Below are 27,625 nucleotides of genomic sequence, written 5' to 3'. Positions count from 1 at the left end.
GAGATAAGATGTGCTCCACCTTGGAAGTCAAATAGTCAAAGAATTTTACATAGTCAGAGGAATTAGGTGAGAGGTATACAGCACAGATGAATTTAGTTAGAGAGTGACATTGAAGTCTTAGCCAGATGGTAGAAAATTCTGAAGATTCAAGATTGTGGGCACGAGAGCAAGTGGTGTCGTTACGCACGTATGCGCAACATCCAGCTTTGGATTGAAAATGAGGATAGAGCAAGTAGGAGGGAACAGAAAAGGGCTGCTGTCAGTAGTCACAGACAACTGTGTTTCGTTAGGAAGAGAAGATGAGGTTTAGTAGAGGAGAGGTGGTGTTCCACAGATTGAAAATTAGAACGAAGGCCACGAATGTTGCAGAAATTGATAGTGAAAGTATTAGATGAAGTGTCAAGACACCCAAGGTCGACAGCAGAGGGCAGTCCGACCTGGGGACATTTATGGTCCCTCCCAGAGGGGATTCCGAGGCAGGGCGTGGTGAAGCCATTATTAAATTTTGATTTGAAGAGAGTGTAAAAGTGTAAGGTGTTGTAGTGTAGTGTAGGAAGTAGTAGAAGTTGTCTTTAGAGGGCAGGCTGCAGCTGCTCAATTGTATAAATGAGACCACAAAGGGAACCGGGAAGAGAGGACACGGGGAATCACTCAGTCTGCAGCACTGCCTACATCCCCGTAAGTACCTCTCCTGGAGTATTCCACCGGGCGGCGGAATTTACATGAATCATTGTTATAATCCTAAACATCGACACACATTGTACTATGTGGCTTCCTTTACTATATACAGCATAGGTAAAATTATCACTTTCAAATAGCACACGGATGGGAAATAAGAGAGACACATGTATGAAGATTGATTTGGCAGTATAGCTAGAGGTAAATGATGTGACCTGCCCCACACTAAACGGACCTCATAGATGGAACCAACTATAGTAGTGGTGATGGTGACAACAGTAATGGACAAGTATTGGTGACTGCAGTAGTTGTAATTGATCAAGTTGTGGAGGTAGTTTTTTTCACCAGACACCAGTTTGAAAAATGGTGGTAGTAACAACAGTACTGTAACTGGTTGTAATGGAAGCACAAACAGGTGGTTACAATGGCACTAACTATTCTCCACAGCTTCCTCATTAATATATTCAGGTTTGATGAGAAGATCCTGTGGAAAGGCATAGGGGTTGAGTCCTGGGATGTTAGTGAGGGAAGTGGCTACGGCTGCCTGCACCTCCTTGCTCTGTGAGGACCAGAGAGAGAGAGAGTAAGACAAGGTGAAAAGTCAACCCTTGTATCAATATATTAGGGTGGCAATCTCAGACAGGATGGTCCAAACAAAGTACCACATAGATAGATATAGATAAATTTTTAACGACCACAAATCCTATTGTACAAGATTTGCCTAAAGTAAAATTACTTTAAAAATAATAGATCTTGGCTTAAAATAACATTTATGGTCCGTGAATTTAGAGAAACAAATAAATACCCAGGCTAAAACTTAAAAAATGCATCAAAACTATAATACCTCTACAAATGGCAAACATTTATTATATAATGATTCTTTAAAACCACAAAATAAAAATAAAACTAAATAGTATTACTTTATTATTATTATCATCATCATCATTCACACTCCTGGTTCCTCTTAGCTCCTAGTGGAAAGGGAGTCATGGAAAATCTACATCTCAGGAATTTAAAAGTAGTATAGACCAACAGATATGCAAAGATAATGACAAAAGACTAACCTTCTTTAGAGCTTCCTGTTTCTTCAGTTCATAATTTGCATCATCTTTCTGTAACTCTGTGATCTCTTCCTCTTCAGTCAGCCCTTCCTCATCACCAGTAGTGAAGAGAGGACACTCTGGCCTGAAAATAAACCTGGTGAGGGAAGAATATTAGGTGACAGGAAGCTTAGTCTGTGAAGACACAAGATGGCTGAGGAATGGAGGAAAACAACTAGTTTTAGAGGGTGACAATCTAGGGGGGGAAAAAAAAAAAAAAAAAAAAAAGCTTTGTGAGATCAGTTTTGGAGGGAAGATATGACCCAGTAGAAGGAAAAGTGACAAAGCTTTAATATGAGAAACTGATAGTCAAAAGATAGCTGAGAAGAGAGTGACACGTATGAAAGGCAGCTTATCTAGGAAGTGAAGGCTTCGTAAGATAACTGTACTAGGTTATATGAAATTAAGCTTTTAAAATGAGAAACAGAGGTAGCCAAGAGCCAGCACAGATGACAGTATCCTTGAGTTAGTGAAAGACATGCCATTTACCTATCATTGGAAGTCATATTGGATTGCGCAGATGGAAGAAAGCATTGGAGAGTCTATCCTTACCTTCTATCTTCCTCTTCCTCCAACTGTTCTTCATCAGTAGGTCCTTTCTGAGGAAGGGAGAGATCATTTATCTTTGTAAAAATATGATTGACCACTAGTTAATCTCTCTCTCTCTCTCTCTCTCTCTCTCTCTCTCTCTCTCTCTCTCTCTCTCTCTCTCTCTCTCTCTCTCTCTCTCTCTCTCTCTCTCTCTCTCTCTCTCTCTCTCACCCAGGAAGTAATGTAGGGTGGTGGCTTAAGGTGCAAACGATTGTTGAGTGTGCCTCTGTATTTACTCTTGGTCGCCACCTCCTCTACCCTGTCCAGCATCCTGAGCACCATGGTAGCACTCCCCTGACTCAGCTGGCTTGGCTCCTCCCCCTCCAACACCTGTCCTAAGTATCTGAAGGGGAGATCACATTGTTAGCTTCACCAATATCTCTACGAGGAACAATGGTTAGGTAGACACACATTCAGAGATACACACTGCTCACCTGTATATCTCTTTGTAGTCTGGGTCTGTAGAAGAGGAAGGGGGTGGGTGTTCCTCTTCCTCGGACAAGAATAGCATTACCTGCAGGAGAGAATACACAGGAATTATAAGAATTCCTATTTTTCATGCATCATCTAGCCTCGCTCTTGTGGTGTGCTAGAGTGTATGCTGTTTTCCTTTAAGTGAGAATAAATGGATTTCAATACACTTCACTAGTCTTGTATGGCTTAAGCAATGTAGTATAAACCATTTCTAAGTCTCATATTGATTCTATCTGTCTACTCTACACTCAAGCCTAGCAAAGCACCACATACATATTAGTAGAAATATTAATTCATTGAAAAAAAATATAAGAAAAAAACATAAAGCAAGAAGTTTTTCACACACCTTGCTCAGCAAACGTCCCTGGTCCTTAGGGACAAAAGATGACACACGTCCTCTTGCATCTCCATCAAATGTTCCTTCAAGAATGTGCATGTTCCTTGTGTGTGACAGCCATTTGGTCAGCCACATCTCATCACCCAGCCTATTCTGCTCACACTCTTTTTCTTTCTGAAAGCAGGAAGGTGAAGGTGAATAGAGCAGGTGGGTATGTGGCAATGAATGTTTACAAAGGGAAAGGAATACTGTGGTATGTGAAGGAAGGGAGAAAGGTAAATCAATGAAGGAATGATGGGGAAAAGAATAAAAAAATAAGTAGAAGGAAGAAAATGGGATGAGAGAGAGAGAGGATGTGTGTGTGTGTGTGTGTGTGCAGGCCTCCCTCACCCTTTTGGCATTTTTCCTGCAGCACTTGATGTAATGCTCCACTTTTTCTTGCCCCCAGTTAGACAGTTCTGTGACCAGTGCTTTGGTGTTTGTCCCATGCTTGTACAGCGCAGCCAACATCTCCCAGTGCTCTTGCTCCGACACTTCCATGGTGCAGTGTGGTTAGTGCTGTCTATTTGAGGATGAGAGGAGTGGAAGGATTCTTTAAGTATAGGTCTCAGAAAGTATGGTGCAATTTTAAGCCATGTGTGTAGCTGTAATGTTAGATGCAAGTTGTATGTATTTGAGTGGTTTTGTGGTCAGTTTTGTCTGTTCAAGAATGAAAGAAAAATGAGTGAGTTCTATAGTATTAGTCTTACTGAGTATTGTATTGTGTTAGCCATGTGTATAGCTGTAATGTTTGATGCAAGTTGTATGTCCAAAATGGCTCTGTCACTCCACAGTAAAGTGCAACACCACTGGTTCACTGATCCTGATGATGCAAAGGTTAATGACAGCACACAAGATCAGAAGTAATAGTTCATTGTAATACAAGTACATGAAAACTTTTTTCCACAATAGTGTACACTGTGTTGTTCTCAAAAGCAACAACTGTTATAATTTCTTGAAGAATTTTCTATTATAGAGTCTTAGACAATTTCTTGATAACTACTAAGAAGAGTCATGCAGCTCATTTTTCTACTTTCATCAGCTTCTACATGCATCAACTTAGAAATATGTTACACACAACATCCTGCGTAATAAATGCACTGCCAACGTGAAATGTTACCACCTTTATTATAAAATTCCTCTCCACTTGGCTAAGAGAACTACTGGCTTCTGGGGACATCTTCTAGGTATCTAGATATTGTTAGCAGCACTGCTCTCCAGTGGAGTGAGGCAATGCACACACCTACATAATGTAACACGCATATTTCATTTCTTGTGGTAAGAGACCTTATTTCATCTTTTCTACTTGAAAACACTGTTTTCCTATCGAGTCCCCCTACATTGTAAGGGGTAGGAGCACATCCCTAATTTTTTTTTTTTATAAAAATAAATAATAATAATAATAATAATAATAATAATAATAATAATAATAATAATAATAGAGCTGTGTGATTATTCTTCATAATAAAAAAATTAAGATTTTTTTTTACAACTATAATAAAATTTGCACAGCAACTAGCAAGTGCAACACTGCCAGTGTTTTCACCACACACAATGTGTCCCAGTAACACAGGTCAGGTTAAGGCTGACAAGGTGTGGATATTGTTGTCTATGTCGTCAATCATGTCATCGCTGGCTGGGTCACGGTAGTTGTACTTAGCCAGGTGGGGGTGCTGGTCCAGGATTGCCTGGTAAGTGTGGCACAGCCGGGCAAACTCTTTCATGGTGATCTGGAACGGCCGCAGGGTGGGCTCCACATCGGCCACCTTCAGCAGTTTGTCCAGCAGGGCATCTCTCACCCCCTTGGGGAACAGTGTGCCCAGCCCACGCTGGCAGTACTTCTGGCGAAAGGAGAAGAGGCAGCGCGCAACCTTCTCCACGACAGGGAAGGGCAGCGGGACATGTGGCGCCACGTGGGGTGTGAGCTGCACCACGCCCACGTCCACATCAGGCGGTGGCACAAAGGCCCGGCCGGGGATGGTGAAGCAGTGCCTCACATGGCACCAATTTTGGCACATGAGGGACAGACGGGACCTTTGGTGGTGGCCAGGTGGTGCTGCCATGCGCTGAGCCACCTCCAGCTGGTAGGTGAGAGTAAGACGGGTGCGGCCCTCCACCCATGCATTCCTGCGTAAGCTGATGTCCTCCAGCCAGCCAATGGTAAGTGGCGTGGCCACACTGAATGGTAGGTTACCAATTATGTGTGCCCTAGGGGGTGGGTCCTCCCATGTGCAGGCAGGGCTGTCCTGGGAGGCAAAGATCTTCTCCATGTTGAAGGACAACACGTCCCCAACACACACATCCAGGCAGCCCCCAGACACATCCTGCAAGGCCTCCAGTGTGGGCAGGAACCTGACGTCCTTCTCCACCACCGTGACCTTAGCAGCCCCCTGGTGCAGGATGGCCCTGGTGAGATTGCCGGGCCCGGGGCCAACCTCACACACCCGCGCCCCACGCAGGCGACCCGCGGCTCGCACCAGCTTGCTACACAGTTTGGGATCCAACAGAAAGTTCTGACTGAGCTGCTTGAGTGCACGCAGCTTGTACAGCCTGAGTAGCTCCCCTGTGGTGGGCAGGGGCGGCAGGCGTAGCGGCCCCATCTCCCTCACACACCGCTCGGCGCTCACCGCGCACACACAGGAGGGAAGCCGCCGTGCCTCACGCCCTCGACTGCTCTTATTTTGTCAACTGTCATACTCAGTAATCACAGAAGCGTACCCTTAGCCTCGAAAGACCGCGCATCACCACAAGGCGAGGCTGGCGTGGTGTGGTGCTGTGTGCACAGTGCTCACTGCGGTGGCTCGTGTGACTGACTGACTAGTCGGTCGGTGACTCGGTGACCCACACGGTGACGGTGTCGCTAGACTCCCTTGTTTGTTTATTCTTCACAGCGAGTTTCGGTTCCGGTACGATTCGGCTCATAATCCAAAAGTTTATATATGTGTATATAGTACACTAGCTAATGTCCGCAGCCCCCCCCCCCACAAAAAAAAGAAAAAAAAGAAATAAAGCCAAAAGGAAAAAGTAACAGATTACTTTGATTTTCTTTAACGGTAGAAATAAATAAACAGAATATTATGTATCGCTGGCTTTTGTCGCTTGGATAGTGTTGTTATACATAAATGTTACCTATAGCACATTTTGAATGTAGGTTGAATGCAGTGGTGACTGGTCTTTCTGTAATCACAGACTATCCACCAATCTTAAACCCTCCATTCTCGTGACGGTGATGCAGTGGTCAGGATGAACTCTTGAAAGAAATGGAAATGTTTAAATTCAAGACTTTTTATTTAGAAGATTTATTATTGGATGTTTACGACTATAGATCTCTCAGTACAAACAGGAATGTATATATTTACAAGTGATTGCATTTACACAGTTCACATATCAGAAACTTATAAAAACTGAAACTTACTACAGGTCACTTTTTTCATGAATGGTATTCAACACACACACACACACACACATTTATCTTGGGGTCAAATTTACAACTCTGAGTACATAATAATAAAAGACTTTAGTGTTTAACAACCAAAATATTAATCAGGGTAAGGTCGAGCAAGACCTTACCAAGCAATGAGAGGATAGTTCATGAGTGTTGTGTGCTTCACAATATTTAATCTCTTAAATATCATAAGATTTGCTTCCTTTCTTTTCTAAACATGCACGCCATCACCTGATCCACATAAATGATTGGTGATGTAATTTTTCTTGTCTCGTCTTTCCTTCATGTATCTTGAACAGTCTGTGGCCAGCTGTGCAATGCCTTAGTTCCTGGGGTGGCCCATGATGATATTTCCTTCCACCAGGGCTTGACAAGGTGAAGAGTGTGAATGATGTGTATTTACCTAGTTGTAGTTTTACAGGGCCTGGGCTTTATGCTCGTGTGGTCCCGTCTCTATATCTACACTTATCCAATTTTTCTTTAAAACTATGTACACTCTTTGCTGATACCACTTCCTCACTCAAACTGTGTGTGTGTGTGTGTGTGTGTGTGTGTGTGTGTGTGTGTGTGTGTGTGTGTGTGTGTGTGTGTGTGTGTGTGTGTGTGTGTGTGTGTGTGTGTGTGTGTGTGTGTGTATAGAGCCTTGCTGGGCCACCTTGTGCAGACTGCCAGTCTTGAACAGAGTAGTTAAATGTTCTGTATCTACTGTTCCGCCTGCATTCTAAGAGCAAGGCAGCACCACAGTCAAATCTTTCAGCACAAGTTGAGAGAAGATAGACACACAGCACCACACCCTGACACTCACACAGAGGAAGCCAAGTCCTCTTCTGATCCAGTAACAGCACCTCACTACAGTACAGTCACTATCTCTCCTCCTCCTTTATCTGACTCTCCTCCACCTGCCGTGCTGCCGGGTAGTACACCTTGAAGGAGAAGTCACTGGAGACAAAGGAACCCTGCACCAAGACAAGAAAGTATGGATGAGACAAGAGAAAAGCAAAGATTACAGACTATGGACAAGGCTGCACAAATATGAGGTGCTATGAATGAGACACTGTAACATAAGGACCCTTAAGAAAGCCATGATGCAAGCAAGCACAGCAAGCACAAGGAAGGATAGATGTGACAACAAAAAAGTTGAATTATAATAAACTAAAATCAAAGTGAAAACCCAAGATAACTTCCACTACAGCCCATTTCAGAGACAGGTTGTAGATGGCTGATGTGGTTGAGAATACAACCCTCCTCCCCACAACCACACACTCCCACTACCATGAACAAAAATGGACACACCGGACTGAAGATGTTGGCCTCATTGTAACTGGTGGTGAAGGAGTCCTTGTCAGCCACAATGATGACATCCGGGGTGGGGTGCAGCATGAGGCAGTGGTCCAGTGCCCAGTACACTGGCATGGCAAACAAGGATAGTGGTGCAAGATGGCCCTGGTTCACCATTGTCTTGCCAACCTGTCCACACCAACAATACAACATGATGAGTATCAGCATTCCTAAAACACTGCTTTTCACTGCTATTATTTAATATATCAATAAGCTTGGTTTATGCCTGGCCTTTCTTAAAGGAGACTGTTCCCCCTTGAAACACAATGGGCTAATGGGACTAAGAGTGTGTGGGGTGAGAGTGTGTGGTGGTTTGTCTTGGCCACCCTGAGTAGAACTGTCAGTCTGGCAATAGATTGAACACTTGCTATAGCTAAATAAAAGAAAGTCTTCTTAAACTCCTGATAGAAGAGCATCTCTGCAATGGTTTCACCACTAACACCACAGGAGGTGACTCACGTGTGCCGCCACATCACCATCCTGAGGGAAGTGGACACAGTTGCGGCACATCTTGGTCACCATGTCCTCCCTCAGGATGACAATCTCCTGTGTGCAGTACACCAGCCTGCAGGGGTTGGTGGCGAAGCAGGCCGAGGGAACAGCCTGGCGAAGAGGCTCTGTGGCATACTGAAGTATTGGGGGCCTGCAGGGTAAAGGATGGGAAACAATGCCATATAGTTTTGCTTTGCTTCATTTGGTGTATAATGTACCTGAGTGAAACCACTAATATAAATTTGGTGGATTTATCAATTAATCTTTTCAACTTCAGGATGGCGTGTGATGGTTGAGAATTTTGTTTTGTTTCTGTTACTTGATTTAGTCTATGCATAATGTACTGCAGTGAAATTGTTAGTAAGAGTTTGGTGGCTTTATCCATTAATGTTTTCAATTAGTTAGCATCCTTTATTGATAGCATTAGAACAAGTTTTTTAAGTCAATTTCTAGTTTTATTCAATAATGCAATTATAATGTTATTTTTTATACAATAGGGGCTTTTTGCAAGAATTTATGGGCTAAAGGACTAATCTCACAGTCCTGTTGCTTCAACCTGCATCCCACAAACCCCTCCTTCCCACAAACCTCCACTCACAAGTCTGTGCTGTGAAGACCTATTGACTTCCCACGGCTTATTAATGTTCACCTGCACCTCAAGCTGTGCCTCACCTGGGGAATATGCCACTGGGCCCCAGGTCGGTGGCTCCCGGCACGAAGATGAACTTTGTGTTTTCCATCAGGTTAGGGAATCCTGCAATGAGATTTCCCAGTGCTCCAAATGCCTTGCGTACCTCACTCATCTGTGGAGGGAGTCAGGGTGAGAAAAACCCCATCAGCAGGAATACTAATGCACACAGTTATTAGGAGTCTAGTGAGACATTATATTTGCTTTAACTGTATCTAGCATTTTCTCTCAATTGTAACTCCTTTTGTCTCCTGAAAACTGAAGAAATCCTGACAATTTTTTTTTATGAAGGGAAGGACAAAAGAAAGAAAAGATAAAAAAAAAGGCCCACTTGAGTGCTGGCTCTCTACAAAGAGAAAAATGTCAGCCAATATTAGGGAGCAAATGCCTCAATACCTCCCTCTTAAAAGAAGACAAGTCGTAGGAAGTCGGAAATACAGATGCAGGGAGGGAGTTCCAGAGTTTACAAGTGGAAGGTATGAATGATTGAGAGTGCTGGTTAACTCTTGCATTAGAGTTAGACAGAATAGGGATGAGAGGAAGAAGAAAGCCTTGTGCAGCGAGACTGAAGGAGGAGGGGAGGCATGCAGTCAGCAAGATGAGTAGAACAGTTAGCATAAAAATAGCGATAAAAGATAAAAAGAGATGCAACATTTCGGCGGTGAGAAGGAGGCTGAAGACAGTTAGTCAGAGGAGGGGAGTTGATGAGACAAAAACCTTTTGATTCCACTCTATCTAGTAAAACTGTGTGACTGAACCCCCACCCCCCCAACATGCAAAGAGTGCTCCATACAGGGGCAGATAAGGCCCTTATATAGAGTAAGCAGTTGGAGGGGTGAGAAAAACTGGCGGAGACGCCTCAGAACGCCTAACTTCATAGAAGCTGTTTTACCAAGAGATGAGATGTGAAGTTTCCAGTTAAGATTATGAGTAAAGGACAGACTGAGGATATTCAGTGTGGAAGAGGGAGACAGTTGAGTGTCAGTGAAGAAGAGGGGATAGTTGTCTGAAAGGTTGTGTCGAGTTGATAGATGGAGGATTTGATGCATTGAAAACTACTAGATTTTCTCTGCCCCAATCGAAAATCTTAGAAAGATCAGAAGTCAGGCATTCTGTGGCATCCCTGCATGATCTTTTGACTTCCTGAAGGGTTGGTCGTCTCTGAAAGGACGTGGAAAGATGTAGGGTGGTATCATCAGCGTAGGAGTGGATAGGATAAGAAGTTTGGTTAACATCATTAATGAATAATAGAAAGAGAGTGAGTGACAGAACAGAACCCTGAGGAACACCACTATTAACAGATTTAGAAGAACAGTGGCCGTCTACCACAGCAGCAATAGAACGGTCGGAAAGGAAACTTGAGATACAGTTGCATAGAGAAGGATAGAAGCCGTAGGAGGACAGTTTTAAAATCAAAGCTTTATGCCAGACTCTATCAAAAGCTTTTGATATGTCTAACGCTACAGCAAAAGTTTTACCAAAATCTCTTAAAAGAGGATGACCAAGACTCAATAAGGAAAGCCACAAGATCACCAGTAGAGCGACCTTGATGGAAGCCATACTGGCGATCAGATAGAAGGTTGTGAAGTTCGGTGCCGCCGTGGTACAGTGGAACCATGCGTGCTTTGGGGTCCGAGGGGTCTCGGTCCACGGTCCGAGTGTAGGTTGGGCTTCCTCACTCGGAGCAAAGGTATCCTAGCGGGTGGGCTTTGGGATAAGAGGCACTACAAAAAGTACCCCCTTTAGCCCATAAATTCCCATGAAAAGCCCACATGGCATATAAAAAAAAAAAAAAAAAAAAAAGACACATTTGAGAATCTTCCTATTTTGGATAGATTCAAAAATTTTTCACAAATAAGAGGTTAAAGCTATAGGACAGTAGTTTGAGGGATTAGAACGGTCACCTTTTTAAGGAACAGGCTGAATGTAGGCAAACTTCCAGCACGAAGGAAAGGTTGATAGACAAAGTTGAAAGAGTTTGGCCAGGCAAGGTGCAAGCATGGAAGCACAGTTTTTGAGAACAATAGGAGGGATCCCATCAGGACCATAAGCCTTCCGAGGGTTTAGGCCAGCGAGCACATGGAAAACATCATTACGAAGAATTTAAATTGTAGACATGAAATAGTCAGAGGGAGGAGAGGGAGGGACAAGCCCAGAATCATCCAAGGTGGAGTTGTGAGTAAAGATTTAAGAGAAGAGTTCAGCTTTACAGACAGAAGAGATGGCAGTGATGCAATCAGGATGAAATAAAGGAGGGAAAGATGAAGAAATGAAGTTATTGGAGATGTTTTTGGCTAGGTGCCAGAAGTTTTGAGGGGAATTTGAGTTTGAAAGATTTTGACATTTTTTACTTATGAAGGAGTGTTTGACAAGTTGAAGAACAGACTTGGCATGATTCCGGGCAGAGATATAAAGTGTGTGAGATTCAGGAGATGGAAGGCTCAAGTATCTTTTGTGGGCAACCTCTCTATCATGTATACCATGAGAACAGGCTGAGTTAAACCAAGGTTTAGAAGGTTTAGGTTGAGAAAAAGAATGAAGAATGTACACCTCCATGCCAGATACTATCACCTCTGTTATACGTTCAGCACAAAGAGATGGGTCTCTGACACGGAAGCAGTAATAATTTCATGGAAAATCAGCATAATACCTCCTTAGGTTCCCCCAGCTGGCAGAGGCAAAACAGCAGAGGCACCTTTGCTTTGGGGGAACCTGTGGAAGGATTGGAAAAATAGGACAAGATACAGAAATGAGATTGTGATCAGAGGAGCCCAACAGAGATGAAAGGGTGACAGTATACGGAATCAAGAATGTTGGGCATGTCTCCAAGACGATCAGGAATATGAGTAGGGTGTTGCACCAGTTGCTCTAGGTCATGGAGGATAGCAAAGTTGAAGGCTAGTTCACCAGAATGGATGCACAGCAGGAGGAAAGTGAGCCAAAGAAACAAATGAAGGAAAAGAAAGAAGAGTAAGAGAAGACAAACTGAAGGAGTAGAAAAGAAAGAAAAGTTTAAAAAAGTGGAAAATACAAACAATAAAACAGAAAATAAGAGAAAGGAAGAAGAAAAAAAGGAAACTTACAAGACTATGGTAAACACAGAACACAAAATCCAGGGTGTGAGTGTGGCTAGCTATCTGACATGACTCTGAGCATCCTTCCTGGTATACACTGGCCTGGAGAGCCTCAAACACCACACACCTCTCTACTCACTCACTCACCTGCTTGCTGACTTGCCTCTTGGAGAAAAAGTTTCCACAGAAGATGAACGCCACAGGGGGGAAGTCTGCATACCCGGTGAACATTATTTGCAATTTCTCCATGACCTAGTGAACACAGACCATTACCATCACTCTTACTCATGAAGGGGGATGACTAAAAGTATAAGGGAACAGTAAACAGTGAACATTATTTTCTATTTTTCCATGACCCGGTGAACAGAAGCCATTACCATCACTCTTACACACAAACAAGACTAAGAATATAAGAGAAGAAAAATCTTATTAAATTCCTGCTCTCTGAAAATACAATGGGAAAAGATTTACAGCACACCACCATTGTCAAGCCTCAGTACAACTAACTCTCAACTATCCACACAGATTACAAACAGCAAGTGAAATATTTGAGAATGAAGGAGACTGGCTAAGAATATAAAAACCTACTAAAAAACACTCCATTATACTTCTGCTCTCCTAAAAGTAAAGCATGAAAAGATTTACTCCACACCACCACTGTCTAGCCTCTGTACAACTAACTCAACTACCTACACAGACTACAAACAGCAAGAGAAATGTAAGAGGCTGGCTAGGAATATAAAGATTGACAAACTGACAAGAAAACACTCCATTAAACTCCTGCACTCCTTAAAGTAAAACAGGAGAGGATTTACAGAATATCACCACTGTCTAGCCTCTATCCACACAGATTTCAAACAGCAAGAGAAACACAGAAGGCTGGCTAAAAATATTAAGACTGACAAAGTGAAAAGAAAACACTCTATTAAACTCCTGCACTCCTTAAAGTAAAACAGGAGAGGATTTACAACACAGCACCAACTATCTAAACTATTCACACAGATGATAAACAGCTTGTGAAATGTTTAGGAATGAGAGTAAAAAAATGTCTGTTCTGGTCTATCTTAACTGAACACTGTCAGAAAGTATGAAAAACTGCAGAGTAATAAATTATATGTAAATCAACAAAATAAAATAAACTGCAATGAAATTTTATGCAATACCTGAAGAACTGAAAATACACTGCATAAAAAGAATAGTAAAATAGATAAATAAAAAAGCAAATTTGATACATTCTCTCTCTCTCTCTCTCTCTCTCTCTCTCTCTCTCTCTCTCTCTCTCTCTCTCTCTCTCTCTCTCTCTCTCTCTCTCTCTCTCTCTCCTCAACTCCTCTCTTCCCTCAACTCCTCTTTTCTCCTCAATTCCTCTTCTATCCTATCTCTCTCTCTCTCTCTCTCTCTCTCTCTCTCTCTCCCTTTTTCTGTTTCTCACCTCAGTAACATCCAGCCACACATCAGAGAGCACCACAAACATCGCCTCCTTGTTCTCCTGCTCCAGCCTCACCAGACGCTCCGTGGCCTTCACACTCTTTCTGCTGGAGCCACCAAAGTAGTTCTCATTCTTCAGCCCCATACGCTCCCTGTGGCGAAGATACAAAATTATAAAAATGCTCACAGGTTTAGAAAAATAACACAAATAGCTGGTGGTGGCTGTGATGCGAAAATAATTTATGAACGCTGTGAGTAATTTCTGACTACTCTGTAAATAATAAAAATAGTTTGGGTGACAATGGGAAAACTAATAATACAGAAGAAATGATAAAGAAAGAAAAAAGTGGTGATTACTGAGAGAGAGAGAGAGAGAGAGAGAGAGAGAGAGAGAGAGAGAGAGAGAGAGAGAGAGAGAGAGAGAGAGAGAGAGAGAGAGAGAGAGAGAGAGAGAGAGAGAGAGAGAGAGAGAAACACACAGAAACAGGGAGAAAGAACAGAAACACAGAGAAAGAGAGAAACCAAAACAGAGAGAGAGAAAAAGACACGGAAACAGAGAGATAGAACAGAAAAATAAAAACAGAGACAGAAAATGAGACGCTAAGACAAAGTAAAGAAGTGAAGTGATTGGAAACTCAAACACACCCGAGCTGCAACATTCAACACCACCGCACGCCACAAGAGTTGGGTGGCCACTGCTCACCTGGACAGACTGGGTGGCTCTGGTGGGGGCATGCCGATAGTCTCAGCGTGCAGGACATTGTTGTCGTACCAGCCCTCCACCAGCACGATAGAGTTCAGCGTGAAGAGCCCTGTTAAGTGTGAGGGTGATGTTAAGATGCTCTGTGACGAAGTTAAATTCTATGCTTGTTTATATATCTATGTGTGCCTCTTATGCTATTATCTACCTTTTCCTCCACTTGTGAGACTAACTAATGTGTGTGTGTTTATGTATGTACTTATTCAATTGTTTTTTTAATGGTGTATCTTTGTCTATCAGTGGACGGAACGAGTGTATTTCAGTTTATCTGTCATAATGCTTTTTATTTCTCTGTCTGTCTATCCATCTATTTTTATCTACCCTGTCTATCTTTCTATACATCTCTTCTGTCTGCTTATCCTGTCAATCTGTCTGTCCATCTTTTGTCTTTGTCTATCCATCTCTATCTTTATCTATCCTGTCTATCTGTCTATCTATCTCTTTTCTGTCTATTTATCCTGTCTATCTATATCCATCTCTTCTGTCTGTCTATCCTGTCTATATGTCTATCCATCTCTTTTATATCTGTTTATCCTGTCTATCTGTCTATCCATCTCTTCTGTCTTTGTCTATCCTATCTATCTGTCTATCCATCTCTTCTCTGTCTCTGTCTATCCTATCTATCTTCCTATCTTCAATACTAATGCTCATTATTTTTCATTTTTCCACACAGCACATCCCGCCAGTCTAAGCACACACCATTCTTGAACTGAACATTGGTGAGGTCCACTTCCACATTCCCAGTGTCATCCTCCAGATGGTACTTGCCCTCCACCAGCTTAGTGAGGAGGCCCAGCACCAGCACCTTTGTCTGCTGGCTGGCCCCCACCAGCGACACCACCTGCAACATAAACCCATTGCCTCAGCCTCTCCAAAAGTCTCCATCCATGGGTAATGTACTCTGATGAACCATTTATTCATTACACTTCATTAACTTACTTTCTTACACACACACACACACACACACACACACACACACACACTAATATAGAGACGAATATAGAGACATGATAGAAGACACAATAAGGAGTCTTACAAGAATCATTAAGGAAAGGAAAAAAGTGATATTGGTAGGAGATTTCAACTGTAAGGAGGTAGACTGGGAAAATTATGAAAGTGGTATGGGGGAAGATTCCTGGGGAGATAGATTCCTGAACCTAATGATAGATAATTTGATGGTCCAAAGAGTAAAGGAAAACACGAGATTCAGAGGAAACGATGAGCCGGCAAGATTAGACCTAGTTTTTACAAGGGATATACCAATTAACGATGATATAAGATACAAGTGCCCATTGGGAAAGAGTGACCATGTAATATTAGAAATGGATATAGAAGAAGGAAAGGAAGATAGAGATGAATCATACAAAGGAGACCGATTAAATTACAGAAAGGCTGATATTGAGAATCTCAAGAACTATTTTAAAAATATAAACTGGGAGGAGATGGAAAACTCATTAACGGTTCAAGAGAAATATAACTTATTTTTGGAAATATACAAAACTGGGATCAGGGAATATGTTCCGAAATATAGACCTAAAGAAGAAGGAAAGAAAGATTGGTTTAATGCAAGATGTGCTAGGGCAAAGGAGAAACGAGATGGAGCATGGAAAAGGTGGAAAAGAAACAGAAATCCAGAAAATAAGGAAAACTTCAAAACAGCAAGAAATGAATATGCTAAGGTGAGAAAGGAAGAAGAAAGGAACTATGAAAAGGACATTGTCGAAAAATGCAAGGAACAACCAAAATTGTTCTACAGATTCATAAATGGAAAAATAAGACAAAAAGAAACAATAGAAAGGTTAAAAGGAGAAAACAGAATGGTGGAAGACCCAAAAGTATGGCAGAACTGTTAAATAGTAAATTTCATGAGGTCTTTACTAAGGAATCCAAATTTGAAAGACCACAGGGTAATAGAGAGACTGTCTATATGAAAGAGATTAAAGTAACCAAGCTTGAAATAAAAAGTTGATGACGGAATTGGATGAGGAAAAGGCAATGGGACCAGATGAAGTCTCAGGCAGAATACTGAAAGAATGTAGGGAAGAACTAGCAAGTCCTATATACAACATCATAAAATGCTCAATAGAAAATGGAACAGTGCCAGTGGAGTGGAAAAGAGCTGAGGTGGTTCCCATATATAAGAGCGGAAGGAAGGAAGAACCTTTAAATTACAGGCCGGTATCACTAACTAGTGTAATATGCAAGATGTGTGAAAAGTAATAAAGAAGCAATGGATTGAGTTTCTTGAAGACAACAAAATATTATCAAATAGTCAATTTGGTTTTAGAAAAGGTCGGTCATGTGTGACAAATTTATTGAGTTTCTACTCTAGAATAGTTGATAAAGTACAAGAGAGAGAGGATGGGTTGACTGTATTTATTTAGATCTAAAAAAGGCTTTTGATAAAGTGCCACATGAAAGATTACTATGGAAGTTAGAGGAGAAGGGTGGCTTAAAAGGAAGCACATTGAGATGGATGAAGAATTACTTAAGGGGGAGATAAATAAGGACGATAGTTAAAGATATGAAGTCCAAGTGGAGAACAGTAGACAGTGGAGTGCCACAGGGGTCAGTATTGGCACCAATACTTTTCTCGTATATATAAATGACATGCCAGAGGAGTGAACAGCTACATAAATCTGTTTGCGGATGATGCGAAACTGTGCAGAGTCATTACACAAAAAGAGGATTGTGAAATACTACAGGAAGACTTAAACAAGATCTGGAAATGGAGCAAAAAATGGGAGATGGAAATCAATGTGGACAAAAGCCATGTCATGGAAATGGGAAAAAGTGAAAGACGACCAGTGGGAATCTATAAGATGGGAGATGGAGTAGAACTAGAAAAAGTAAAAAAGTAAAAGGACTTGGGAGTGACAATGGAAGAAAATAATCAACCGATAAGAGATATTGATAGAATTTTCAGAGAGACGTATAATTTGCTAAGGAATATTGGAGTAGCATTTCACTATATGGACAAGGAAATGATGAAGAAATTGATAACTACTAAAATAAGACCTAGATTGGAATATGCAGGAGTTGTTTGGACTCCCCATAAAAAGAAACACATAAGAAAATTAGAGAGACTACAAAAAATGGCTACAAGAATGGTTCCAGAATTTAAAAGGATGGCATATGAGGAGAGACTAAAGGCAATGGATCTACCAACCTTGGAGCAGAGAAGAGAGAGAGGGGATCTGATACAAGTTTATAAATTGATTAACGGAATGGATGAAGTGGATAATGAGAAACTGATCCTGAGAGAAGAATATGACTTTAGAAGCACAAGATCGCATAGTAAGAAACTAAGGAAGGACGATGTCTGAGAGATGTTAAAAATTTAGTTTCCGCAAAGATGTGTTGAGACTTGGAACAGTTTGAGTGAGGAAGTGGTGTCAGCAAAGAGTGTGCATAGTTTTAAAGAAAAATTGGATAAGTGTAGATATGGAGACGGGACCACACGAGCATAAAGCCCAGGCCCTGTAAAACTACAACTAGGTAAATACAACTAGGTAAATACACACACACACACACACACACACCCGGTAGCTCAGTGGTTAGAGCGCTGGCTTCACAAGCCAGAGGACCGGGGTTCGATTCCCTGGCCGGGTGGAGATATTTGGGTGTGTCTCCTTTCACGTAGCCCTGTTCACTTAGCAGTGAGTAGTGCAGGATGTAAATCGAGGAGTTGTGACCTTGTTGTCCCGGTGTGTGGTGTGTGCCTGGTCTCAGGCCTATCCGAAGATCGGAAATAATGAGCTCTGAGCTCGTTCTGTAGGGTAACGTCTGGCTGTCTCGTCAGAGACTGCAGCAGATCAAACAGTGAAACAGTGAAACAAACAGTGAAACACACACACACACCGCGTAGTGTAGTGGTTAGCACACTCGATTCACAATCGAGAGGGCCGGGTCCGAGTCCCGGCGCGGCGAGGCAAATGGGCAAGCCTCTTAATGTGTAGCCCCTGTTCACCTAGCAGTAAATAAGTACGGGATGTAACTCGAGGGGTTGTGGCCTCGCTTTCCTGGTGTGTGGAGTGTGTTGTGGTCTCAGTCCTACCCGAAAATCGGTCTATGAGCTCTGAGCTCGCTCCGTAATGGGGAAGACTGGCTGGGTGACCAGTAGGCGACCATGGTGAATTACACTAATACAGCATAGTAAAGAAAGAAAAGAATGAAGATCAAGATGACTTATTGCTTAGACCTGTATGTCTAAGATAACACAAGAAAACAATCAAGAAAGAGAAAAACAAGAAAACATTACCCACACACACACACACACACACACACACACACACACAAAATAATGAAAGGTCAGAGGAGGAGAAGAAGGCATTTTTTTGGAGAATTATAGGAGACAGGATAAGGAAATAATATATAAAAGAGAAGGAAGAGTAAAAAATGGAGCAAGTTCAACTAAAAATGATAAGAACAAGAGATTAAAAATTATGTATACAAACATAGATGGGATTTTATCTAGTAAATTAGAATTAAGAGATTACATAAAGAAAGAAGAACCAGATATTGTATGCCTGGTGGAGACAAAGTTAAATGAGGCAATAAAAATAGACATAGATAAAAGGTATAACATATGGAGGAGAGACAGAGTGGGTAAAGGAGGAGGAAGAAATGATGAAGAAATTGATAAGTACTAAAATAAGACCTAGATTGGAATATGCAGGAGTTGTGTGGACCCCCCATAAAAAGAAACACATAAGGAAATTGGAGAGACTACAAAAAATAGCTACAAGAATGGTTCTAGAATTTAAAGGGATGACATATGAGGAGAGACTAAAAGCTATGGATCTACCAACCCTGGAACAGAGAAGAGAGAGAGGGGATCTGATACAAGTTTATAAATTGATTAACGGAATGGATCAAGTGGATAATGAGAAACTAATCCTGAGAGAAGAATATGACATTAGAAGCACAAGATCACATAGTAAGAAACTGAGGAAGGGAAGATGTCTGAGAAATGTTTAAAAATTTAGTTTCTCGCAAAGATGTGTTGAGACTTGGAACAGTTTGAGTGAGGAAGTGGTGTCAGCAAAGAGTGTGCACAGTTTTAAAGAAAAATTGGATAAGTGTAGATATGGAGACGGGGCCACACGAGCATAAAGCCCAGGCCCTGTAAAACTACAACTAGGTAAATACAACTAGGTAAATACACAGACCTTCATGAGAGAGTAAGCCATCGCTGCGTCACTCCTGGCCATTGTTCGTCGCCTGAACAGTTCATGGTTGCTGGTGCGGCTATAGATCATGGCATACCTGAGACAGACACCACCACCATGCTCTCTTTGTCAATGACTGAGACCAAGGACTCAATCTATTTCGAGACACCACCATTCACTTTTTATCAATGACTGTGGCCAAGGAACTCTATCTATTGCAAGAACTTCATCCCTATCAGCAGTTTCAATAAGTATGCCAGAAGGGATAACTGTCCATGTTTCGTTCTTATTCTGATAAATGCTTTATATGCGGGAAGGCAGCCTATATATTGATCATGTCTTTATTCTTATAAGTAGTTTGATGATAGGTGTTCATGATGGCTTATTACACCACTATGATACAAATTAATCAATAGCAGAAGTAGCAAATACAAGAAATCTTTATGTACATCTACAAAAAAGAAGTGGATTAAAAAGAATAGGTTTGCAATTTCTACCCAGTTAAAAGATCAGAAGTGGCTGTAATAGAAGTAAAGCAATTAAGGAAAGATGCACTGGCATGTAGACTGTAGAATGTATACTCAGGATATCATAAGAGCAAAACAACCGATCGTACAGCAGAACTAAGCTATTAAAAACTGAATATCATAAGTGAAACATTATATAATTGGGAATACTTGTACCAAAAAGCAGCGACAGAGAGAGAGAGAGAGAGAGAGAGAGAGAGTTAAATTAAAGCATGTCCCAATGTCCAGCGCTGGGCCTCACCTGTTCATGAACAGCGCTGTCTTGTCTGCTGCCGTTCCATGCAAGTTGTGTGTTGTTGTTGTCTCCAGTATGTACTTCCCCTTGGCCTCACTGTGCACCAGCTTTGGGATCTTGTAAATGTCAATCACCTCCAGGATGTTGTCCAGATCATTGTTCTCCTCACTCCCTACTTCCTGCAACCAGACAGTGTTTGCTGCAGTGACTGTTTCAGTGCCAAGTAAACAGGAGAAAAACTTGCAGAAATATTGATATTAACTGCTATTGTTGTTTATTTTATTTACTTGTTCATTTCTATTTCATTTATTTATTTAAATTTTATTTATATATTCATATTTTAGTAAGGGATCTGGCAAAGGACAACACAAAGGAAGGAAAAGATGCAATGAGGTGGCAATCCCCAAAGAAAAGTTAAATGCAATGCTGATGTCAATGAAATGTCAGGCTTACACTTCATCTTATTGGTATTTCTATATTCTTTATGTAAGAGAGACTGTGGTGAAGGACTACAAAAGACAAGTAAGAAGCTCAGTGTGGTAACTGTCACAAAATGAGCCATTCACACGGATGATCAAAATAATAAGTGTGTTGAAGTGAAGGCAGTGGGAGCAGTGAAGCACCTGTGCCTTGTAGATTGCCTCCTTGGTGATCTCATTAGAGGCGAGGGGAATTTTGTACATGGCATCCACCACTGCATCCACCCACTTCTTGTGTTCTTCCTGGGGCAGTGGCTCCAGCAGCTCAGACAGGTAGTTTGCTGCATCTCTGGTGAGAGGGGACCGGCAAGGATGAGCACCACACCACACCACTGCATGGCATGGCACCAACAAACTAATGTTTGCATTATGGTGATGCTACACTCAGATGGTGATGTTAGGAGGCTGAGAGTTATTTCAGTTGTGTGTTGAGGGTAGTGTTGTGATGCTGCACAACATATCAAAACACAAAAGAAATCAAATTATTTATTCACTGATTTATTTCATCTATCATTTTCTTTATATAAAAGAACCAATGGCCAAGGGCAACAAGAATTTTAAAGAAAAAATCCAATTACCAAAGTGATGTTTAACAGAATAATGAAATAAATAGGGCAAGTGTCTTGAAACCTCCCTCTTAAAAGATTTCAAATCACAGGAAATACAGAAGGCAAAGAGTTTCAGAGTTTACCACAGAAAGGGATGATTGAGAACACTAAACTCTCACATTAGAGAGGCTGAGAAAGGAAAAAATAAAAAAAAGTCTTGTGCACTGAGATTACAGAAGGGGATGCATACAGCTAGCCAAGATCAGAAGGGCAGCCGGCATGAAAATAGCAGTAGAAGATAGGAAGATACAGCACTGTAGTGATGAGAAAATAAGACGACAAATAGCTTTTCATTCCACCCTAAAATAACAGTACCAACCCCAACCGAAAAAAAAAATGTAAAATAATAAAATACATGGGCGGATAAGGCCCCTGTACAGCGTTAGCAGGTGGTGGGCGGGGGGTGGGGGTAGCGGGTAAGAAAAAATAAAGATCTATTCAGAACACATAACTTCATAGAAACCTGTATAGCTAGATATGAGATGTGAAGTTTTTGGCTTAGCTTACAAGTAAAGGCAGACCGAGGATATTCAGAGTTGGGGAGAGGACAACCATGATAACATTTTTTTCGCTCTTTTACCACTACCTCTCCTGAAATTGTCACGTAAAGGAGAAGAACTGACTCAGAACACAAGAATACAGCGCTGCCCTACCCTCGCAGATGCATGCCGTGGAGCTGGAAAGACCAAATCAGTTCCTTCTTGGTGATCATGGCGCGTCACGCTCAGCTGTTCTCTTGTAAACATTGACATTTCCCGCCAAAACTTACCCGTCTGAGTTTCCAAATACCACAATACACTGCAATGCTTGTTTTTCTATTTATCAATTTATATATTTGTGCATCTATCTGTCTGTCTATATATTTATTAATTCATTTATATAGCTACTTATCAAACTAATTCCTACATATTTACTTATCTATCTGTGTCTGTCTATCTATCAATTTATCTATCTATCTATCTATTTATATGTCCGTCTATTCATCCTTTCCATCCCTTTACTTATCCATCTACATCTGTCTGTCTGTTTATCTATCAGTCTATTTATCTATACATCTACATCTCCCTTTACCTATTTATCTATTAATTTATTTATCTATCTATCTATCTATCCATCCATCCATCCTTTTACCTACCTATATCTACCTACCTACCTACTATATATACGTCAATATCTATCTATTCATCTATCTATCTATTATTATTATTATTATTATTATCATTACCATTGTTGTTGTTGTTGTTGATGTTGTTGTTGTTGTTGTTGTTGTTGTTGTTGTTGTTACTGATGTTTTTTGTTGATGCTGTCGTTATTATTAATATTGTTGTTGCTGTTGTTGTTGTTGTTGTTGTTGTTGTTGTTACTATTATTATTATTATTATTGGAGGAGGAAGGTTAGGTTAGGTTAGTCTCCCTTCAACTTGTCTGAATGTCTGAACATTGTTATTATTATTATTTTTATTATTATTATCATTTTTTTTTTTTTTTTTTTTACATTACAAGGGCACTGGCCAAGGGAAATCAAAGTTGGAAAAAAAAAAAAATCCCGCTGGTTGCCAGGCCCTGTTAAGAGGAATAGTATAAAGAGAAAAAACAAAAAAATCTAAAAGGAGGGTCCAGTTAACGTAAGAGGTGTCTTGACACTCCTCTTTTGAAAGAGTTTAAGTCATAGGCAGGTGGAAATACAGACACAGGTAGAGAGTTCCAGAGTTTACCAGTGTAGGGAATGAAGGAGTGAAGATACTGGTTAACTCTTGCATTAGGAAGATGGACAGAATAGGGATGAGAAGAAGTAGAGAGTCTTGTGCAGCGAGGCCGCAGGAGGGGAAGGCATGCAGTTAGCAAGTTCAGAAGAGCAGACAGCATGAAAACAGCGGTAGAAGACAGATAAAGATGCAACATTGCGGCGGTGACTTAAAGAATCAAGACAGTCAGTTAGAGGAGAAGAGTTGATAAGACGAAAAGCTTTAGATTCCACCTGTTTAGTAAAGCTGTGTGTGGATCCCCCAGACATGAGAGCCATACTCCATACACGGGCGGATAAGGCCCTTGTACAGAGCAAGCAGCTGGGAGGGAGAGAAAATGGACGAAGACGCCATAGGACACCTAACTTCTTGGAAGCTGATTTAGCAAGAGTAGAGATGTGAAATTTCCAGTTTAGATTTTTAGTGAAGGATAGACCGAGTGTGTTTAATGTAGAGGAGAGGGAAGTTGAGTGTTATTGAAGAAGAGAGGATAGTTGTCTGGAAGGTTATGTCGAGTAGATAGTTGTAGAAATTGAGTTTTGAGGCATTGAACAAAACCAGGTTTTCTCTGCCCCAATCAGAAACAAGTGAAAGATCAGAAGTTAGGCGTCCCATAGCATCTCGCCTTGAGTCATTTAATTGTTGTTGGGTTGGGCGTCTGTTGAACGCTGTTGAATAATGCAGGGTGGTATCATCAGCATAGGAGTGGATAGGGCATTGAGTCAGATTTAGGAGATCATTGATGAATAATAGAAAGAGAGTGGGTGATAGGACAGAACCCTGTGGAACACCACTGTTGATAGTTTTAGGGAAGAACAGTGACCGTCTACTACAGCAGCAATAGAACGATCGGAAAGGAAACTGGAGATGAAGGTACAGAGAGAAGGATAGAATCCGTAGGAGGGTAGTTTAGAAATTAAAGATTTGTGCCAGACTCTATCGAAGGCTTTCGATATGTCAAGGCCGACAGCAAAGGTTTCACCGAAGTCCCTAAAAGAGGATGACCAAGATTCAGTTAGGAAAGTAAGAAGATCACCAGTAGATCTGCCTTTACGGAAACCATACTGGCAATCAGAGAGAAGGTTGTGAGCTGATAGATGCCTCATTATCTTCCTATTAAGGATAGACTCAAAGGCTTTAGAAAGGCAGGAAATCAAAGCTATAGGGCGGTAGTTAGAAGGATTGGAGTGGTCACCTTTTTTAGGGACAGGTTGAATGTGAGCAAACTTCCAGCAAGAAGGATAAATAGAAGTAGAGAGACACAGATGAAAGAGTTTGACCAGGCAGTGAGCGAGTTCGGAAGCACAGTTTTTGAGAACAACAGGAGGGACTCCATCCGGACCGTAAGCCTTCCGAGAATCAAGGCCAGAGAGGGCCAGGAAAACGTCTTTATAAAGAATTTTAATTTTAGGGATGAAGTAGTCAGAGGGTGGAGGAGTAGGAGGAATATGCCCAGAATCATCCAAAGTTGAGTTGGTAGCAAAGGTTTGAGCGAAGAGTTCAGCTTTAGAAAAGAAGAGACAGCTGTAGAGCCATCTGGATGAAGTAAAGGAGGGAAAGACGAAGAAGTAAAGTTGTTAGAGATATTATTGGCTAGATGCCAGAAATCTCGAGAGGAGTTAGAATTGGAAAGACTTTGACATTTTCTATTGATGAAAGAGTTTTTAGTAAGTTGGAGAATAGATTTGGCATGATTACGGGCAGAAATATATAGGGCATGAGTTTCAGCAGTTGGATGGCTACGGAACCGTTTGTGAGCCGCCTCTATCATTGACAGCACGAGAACAAGCAGAGTTAAACCAAGGCTTTTTAGCTTTAGGGTTAGAGAAAGTATGAGGAATGTATAGCTCCATGCCAGAGATAATCACCTCTGTTATGCGCTCGGCACAAAGAGAAGGATCTCTGACATGAAAACAATAATCATCCCAAGGAAATCAGAATAGTACTGCCTTAGTTCCTCCCACTTAGCAGAGTTAAAATGCCAGAAGCACCTCCGCTTAGGCGGGTCCTGAGGCTGCACTGGAGTGATAGAACTGGTAACGGAAATTAGATTGTGGTCGGAGGAGCCCAACGGAGAGGAAAGTTTAACAGAGTAAGCAGAAGGGTTGGAGGTTAGGAAAAGATCAAGAATGTTGGGCGTGTCTCCAAGGCGGTCAGGAATACGGGTAGGGAACTTCACTAGCTGCTCTAGGTCATGAAGGATAGCAAAGTTGAAGGTTTGTTCACCAGGTTGGTCAGTGAAAGAAGATGAAAGCCAAAGCTGGTGGTGAACATTGAAATCCCTAAAATGGAGATCTCAGCAAAGGAAAGTGAGATAAGATGTGCTCCACCTTGGAAGTCAAATAGTCAAAGAATTTTACATAGTCAGAGGAATTAGGTGAGAGGTATACAGCACAGATGAATTTAGTTAGAGAGTGACATTGAAGTCTTAGCCAGATGGTAGAAAATTCTGAAGATTCAAGATTGTGGGCACGAGAGCAAGTGGTGTCGTTACGCACGTATGCGCAACATCCAGCTTTGGATTGAAAATGAGGATAGAGCAAGTAGGAGGGAACAGAAAAGGGCTGCTGTCAGTAGTCACAGACAACTGTGTTTCGGTTAGGAAGAGAAGATGAGGTTTAGTAGAGGAGAGGTGGTGTTCCACAGATTGAAAATTAGAACGAAGGCCACGAATGTTGCAGAAATTGATAGTGAAAGTATTAGATGAAGTGTCAAGACACCCAAGGTCGACAGCAGAGGGCAGTCCGACCTGGGGACATTTATGGTCCCCTCCCCAGAGGGGGACTCCGAGGCAGGGCGTGGTGAAGCCATTATTAAATTTTGATTTGAAGAGAGTGTAAAAGTGTAAGGTGTTGTAGTGTAGTGTAGGAAGTAGTAGAAGTTGTCTTTAGAGGGCAGGCTGCAGCTGCTCAATTGTATAAATGAGACCACAAAGGGAACCGGGAAGAGAGGACACGGGGAATCACTCAGTCTGCAGCACTGCCTACATCCCCGTAAGTACCTCTCCTGGAGTATTCAACCGGGCGGCAGGTGACTACTGCCTACTCCATATATATTGTTATTGTTATTGTTATTATTATTATTAACATCATTATTATATTATTATTATTATTATTATTATTATTATTATTATTATTTCTACTACTACTACTACTACTACTACTACTACTACTACTACTACTACTACTACTACTACTACTACTACTACTACTACTACTACTACTACTACTACTAGTCCTGCCTCAGCCCTCAGCCACGGCCTTCTCATACATACGAAGACCGTGCCTCAGCTCTCGTTGGGTCACGACGTGCTCACTCAGCGCACTCCAACGCCTTGCTGCTGTTTCGGTTTGCGGCAAACGAGACTGTTCACCGCGGCGATGTTCCTGCAGCTTCTGGTAGCTCTGCTGCAGCCGCCTAGGTTGAACATCATGGCGTTTTCGTGCCCTGCCACGCTGTCGGAGATCGAGAACGACCTTCACCCGAACAGCGATGATGAAGCGTTCGTGGCTCAAGTGCTTCGTCCTGACATGGGTCGTTCCTCCGTAGGACCTGGTGATGGCCTTCCTGCTCCACCTCGCGCCGCCCTTCGCTCTCAGGCTTCCCTCGCCACCAAGCACACCATGAACGACGTGAGCACCAGCGAGGAGTCTCTCTGTCTTGCCAGCAAGACGTCTCGTGTTGCAGAGGAATGCACACTCCCTCAGGTTGATGCTATGGAAACAAGTGCCGGTAGACGCGTCGTGCAGCTGGAGGCACCTTCAGGCAACCAGCAACCTCAGCATGTTCGGCCCTCCATCCCAGCTTTCGCTTCCCGAGAAGATTATGTGAAGTTAATGTTCGTTGAGGACCCGGGTGTGAACATCAAATTACGATGGCTGACGGAGATAACAAGAGCCTTCAACCTTGATCGGGAGCTTGCTGAAATCAAGATGTCAGCTGAAACATCTAGGTTTGTGTATGTCTCTCGCAAGCGCCAGGATATTGTGAAAAGTACGGAGGCTGGTGAGTTTCTTTCACTTAAACTTGTCACCCAAGATTCTCCCTCTAGGCCTCGATCGTAAGTTCTCCTCCTTCCTGGTGACTCGTTACCCGGTGGAAGTGGAGCCTGATTTAAGTAAGGAGCTGCCAGGAGTTCACAACGCCCGTCGTTTTCGCCAGAATGGTAAGCCAATTAACAGGATTGTTGTAACATGGAACTCTCCTGAACCACCACCTGCATTCTTCACCTTCAGTTTTCTGCCATGTCTACCTCCCTGCGAGATCCATAAATTGGATAATGACCAACCAACGTGTAACAGATGTTGGGGAGTCGGTCATATATCCCGATACTGTGTTGCTTCAGAGCGCTGTGCTTGGTGTTCACGACTCCCGCAGCTGCCAGCACCGTGATCCCCCACTACTACCGTCGCCCGT

General features: G+C 42.0%; 3 protein-coding genes across 4 annotated transcripts; all 3 read right to left on the bottom strand.

The window, feature by feature from the left end:
- Nucleotides 1–717: 717 nt before the first annotated feature.
- Nucleotides 718–6,112, bottom strand: LOC123501363. 2 transcript variants are annotated; one of them, XM_045250164.1, is made up of 8 exons: nucleotides 5,938–6,100; nucleotides 3,571–3,742; nucleotides 3,190–3,354; nucleotides 2,804–2,883; nucleotides 2,541–2,712; nucleotides 2,331–2,377; nucleotides 1,743–1,863; nucleotides 718–1,237 (listed from the first exon to the last, which is right to left on the bottom strand). In XM_045250164.1, exons 2-8 carry the CDS (start codon nucleotides 3,718–3,720, stop codon nucleotides 1,109–1,111), a joined length of 864 nt encoding a protein of 287 aa, XP_045106099.1. In that variant the 5' UTR covers nucleotides 3,721–3,742; nucleotides 5,938–6,100; the 3' UTR covers nucleotides 718–1,108. The 2 variants fall into 2 exon arrangements, with proteins under 2 accessions (XP_045106099.1, XP_045106100.1); XM_045250165.1 differs by lacking the exon at nucleotides 3,571–3,742 and having other exon boundaries at nucleotides 5,938–6,112.
- LOC123501362 (dimethyladenosine transferase 1, mitochondrial-like) lies at nucleotides 4,076–5,944 on the bottom strand. Its single transcript, XM_045250163.1, has one exon. It carries the CDS (start codon nucleotides 5,817–5,819, stop codon nucleotides 4,794–4,796), a length of 1,026 nt encoding a protein of 341 aa, XP_045106098.1. The 5' UTR covers nucleotides 5,820–5,944; the 3' UTR covers nucleotides 4,076–4,793.
- A 1,086-nt stretch (nucleotides 6,113–7,198) lies between the features above and the next one.
- Nucleotides 7,199–22,241, bottom strand: LOC123501365 (DNA polymerase epsilon subunit 2-like). Its single transcript, XM_045250169.1, has 12 exons — nucleotides 22,118–22,241; nucleotides 21,001–21,145; nucleotides 20,384–20,556; nucleotides 19,616–19,712; nucleotides 15,144–15,285; nucleotides 14,388–14,496; nucleotides 13,689–13,836; nucleotides 12,404–12,508; nucleotides 9,167–9,297; nucleotides 8,462–8,645; nucleotides 7,958–8,131; nucleotides 7,199–7,620 (listed from the first exon to the last, which is right to left on the bottom strand). The coding sequence occupies exons 1-12, from the start codon at nucleotides 22,174–22,176 to the stop codon at nucleotides 7,528–7,530; spliced, it is 1,560 nt and encodes a 519-aa protein (XP_045106104.1). The 5' UTR covers nucleotides 22,177–22,241; the 3' UTR covers nucleotides 7,199–7,527.
- Between the last annotated feature and the right edge of the window lie 5,384 nt (nucleotides 22,242–27,625).

The sequence above is a fragment of the Portunus trituberculatus genome, chromosome 9, assembly GCF_017591435.1.
Source record: "Portunus trituberculatus isolate SZX2019 chromosome 9, ASM1759143v1, whole genome shotgun sequence".
Classification (NCBI taxonomy): Eukaryota; Metazoa; Arthropoda; class Malacostraca; order Decapoda; family Portunidae; genus Portunus; species Portunus trituberculatus.
This window is presented reverse-complemented; position numbering and strand designations above follow the sequence as displayed.

Coding starts and splice junctions, on each gene's coding strand:
- LOC123501363 (XM_045250164.1), bottom strand. CDS start 3,720: ATGGAAGTGTCGGAGCAAGAGCACTGGGAGATGTTGGCTGCGCTGTAC. Junction 2,713..2,803: donor GACTACAAAGAGATATACAG/GTGAGCAGTGTG, acceptor TCTCCCCTTCAG/ATACTTAGGACAGGTGTTGG. Junction 2,378..2,540: donor CACCCTACATTACTTCCTGG/GTGAGAGAGAGA, acceptor TCCCTTCCTCAG/AAAGGACCTACTGATGAAGA.
- LOC123501362 (XM_045250163.1), bottom strand. CDS start 5,819: ATGGGGCCGCTACGCCTGCCGCCCCTGCCCACCACAGGGGAGCTACTC.
- LOC123501365 (XM_045250169.1), bottom strand. CDS start 22,176: ATGATCACCAAGAAGGAACTGATTTGGTCTTTCCAGCTCCACGGCATG. Junction 13,837..14,387: donor GAGCCACCCAGTCTGTCCAG/GTGAGCAGTGGC, acceptor TCTTCGCCACAG/GGAGCGTATGGGGCTGAAGA. Junction 9,298..12,403: donor AGAGGCAAGTCAGCAAGCAG/GTGAGTGAGTGA, acceptor CTCCCTCCACAG/ATGAGTGAGGTACGCAAGGC.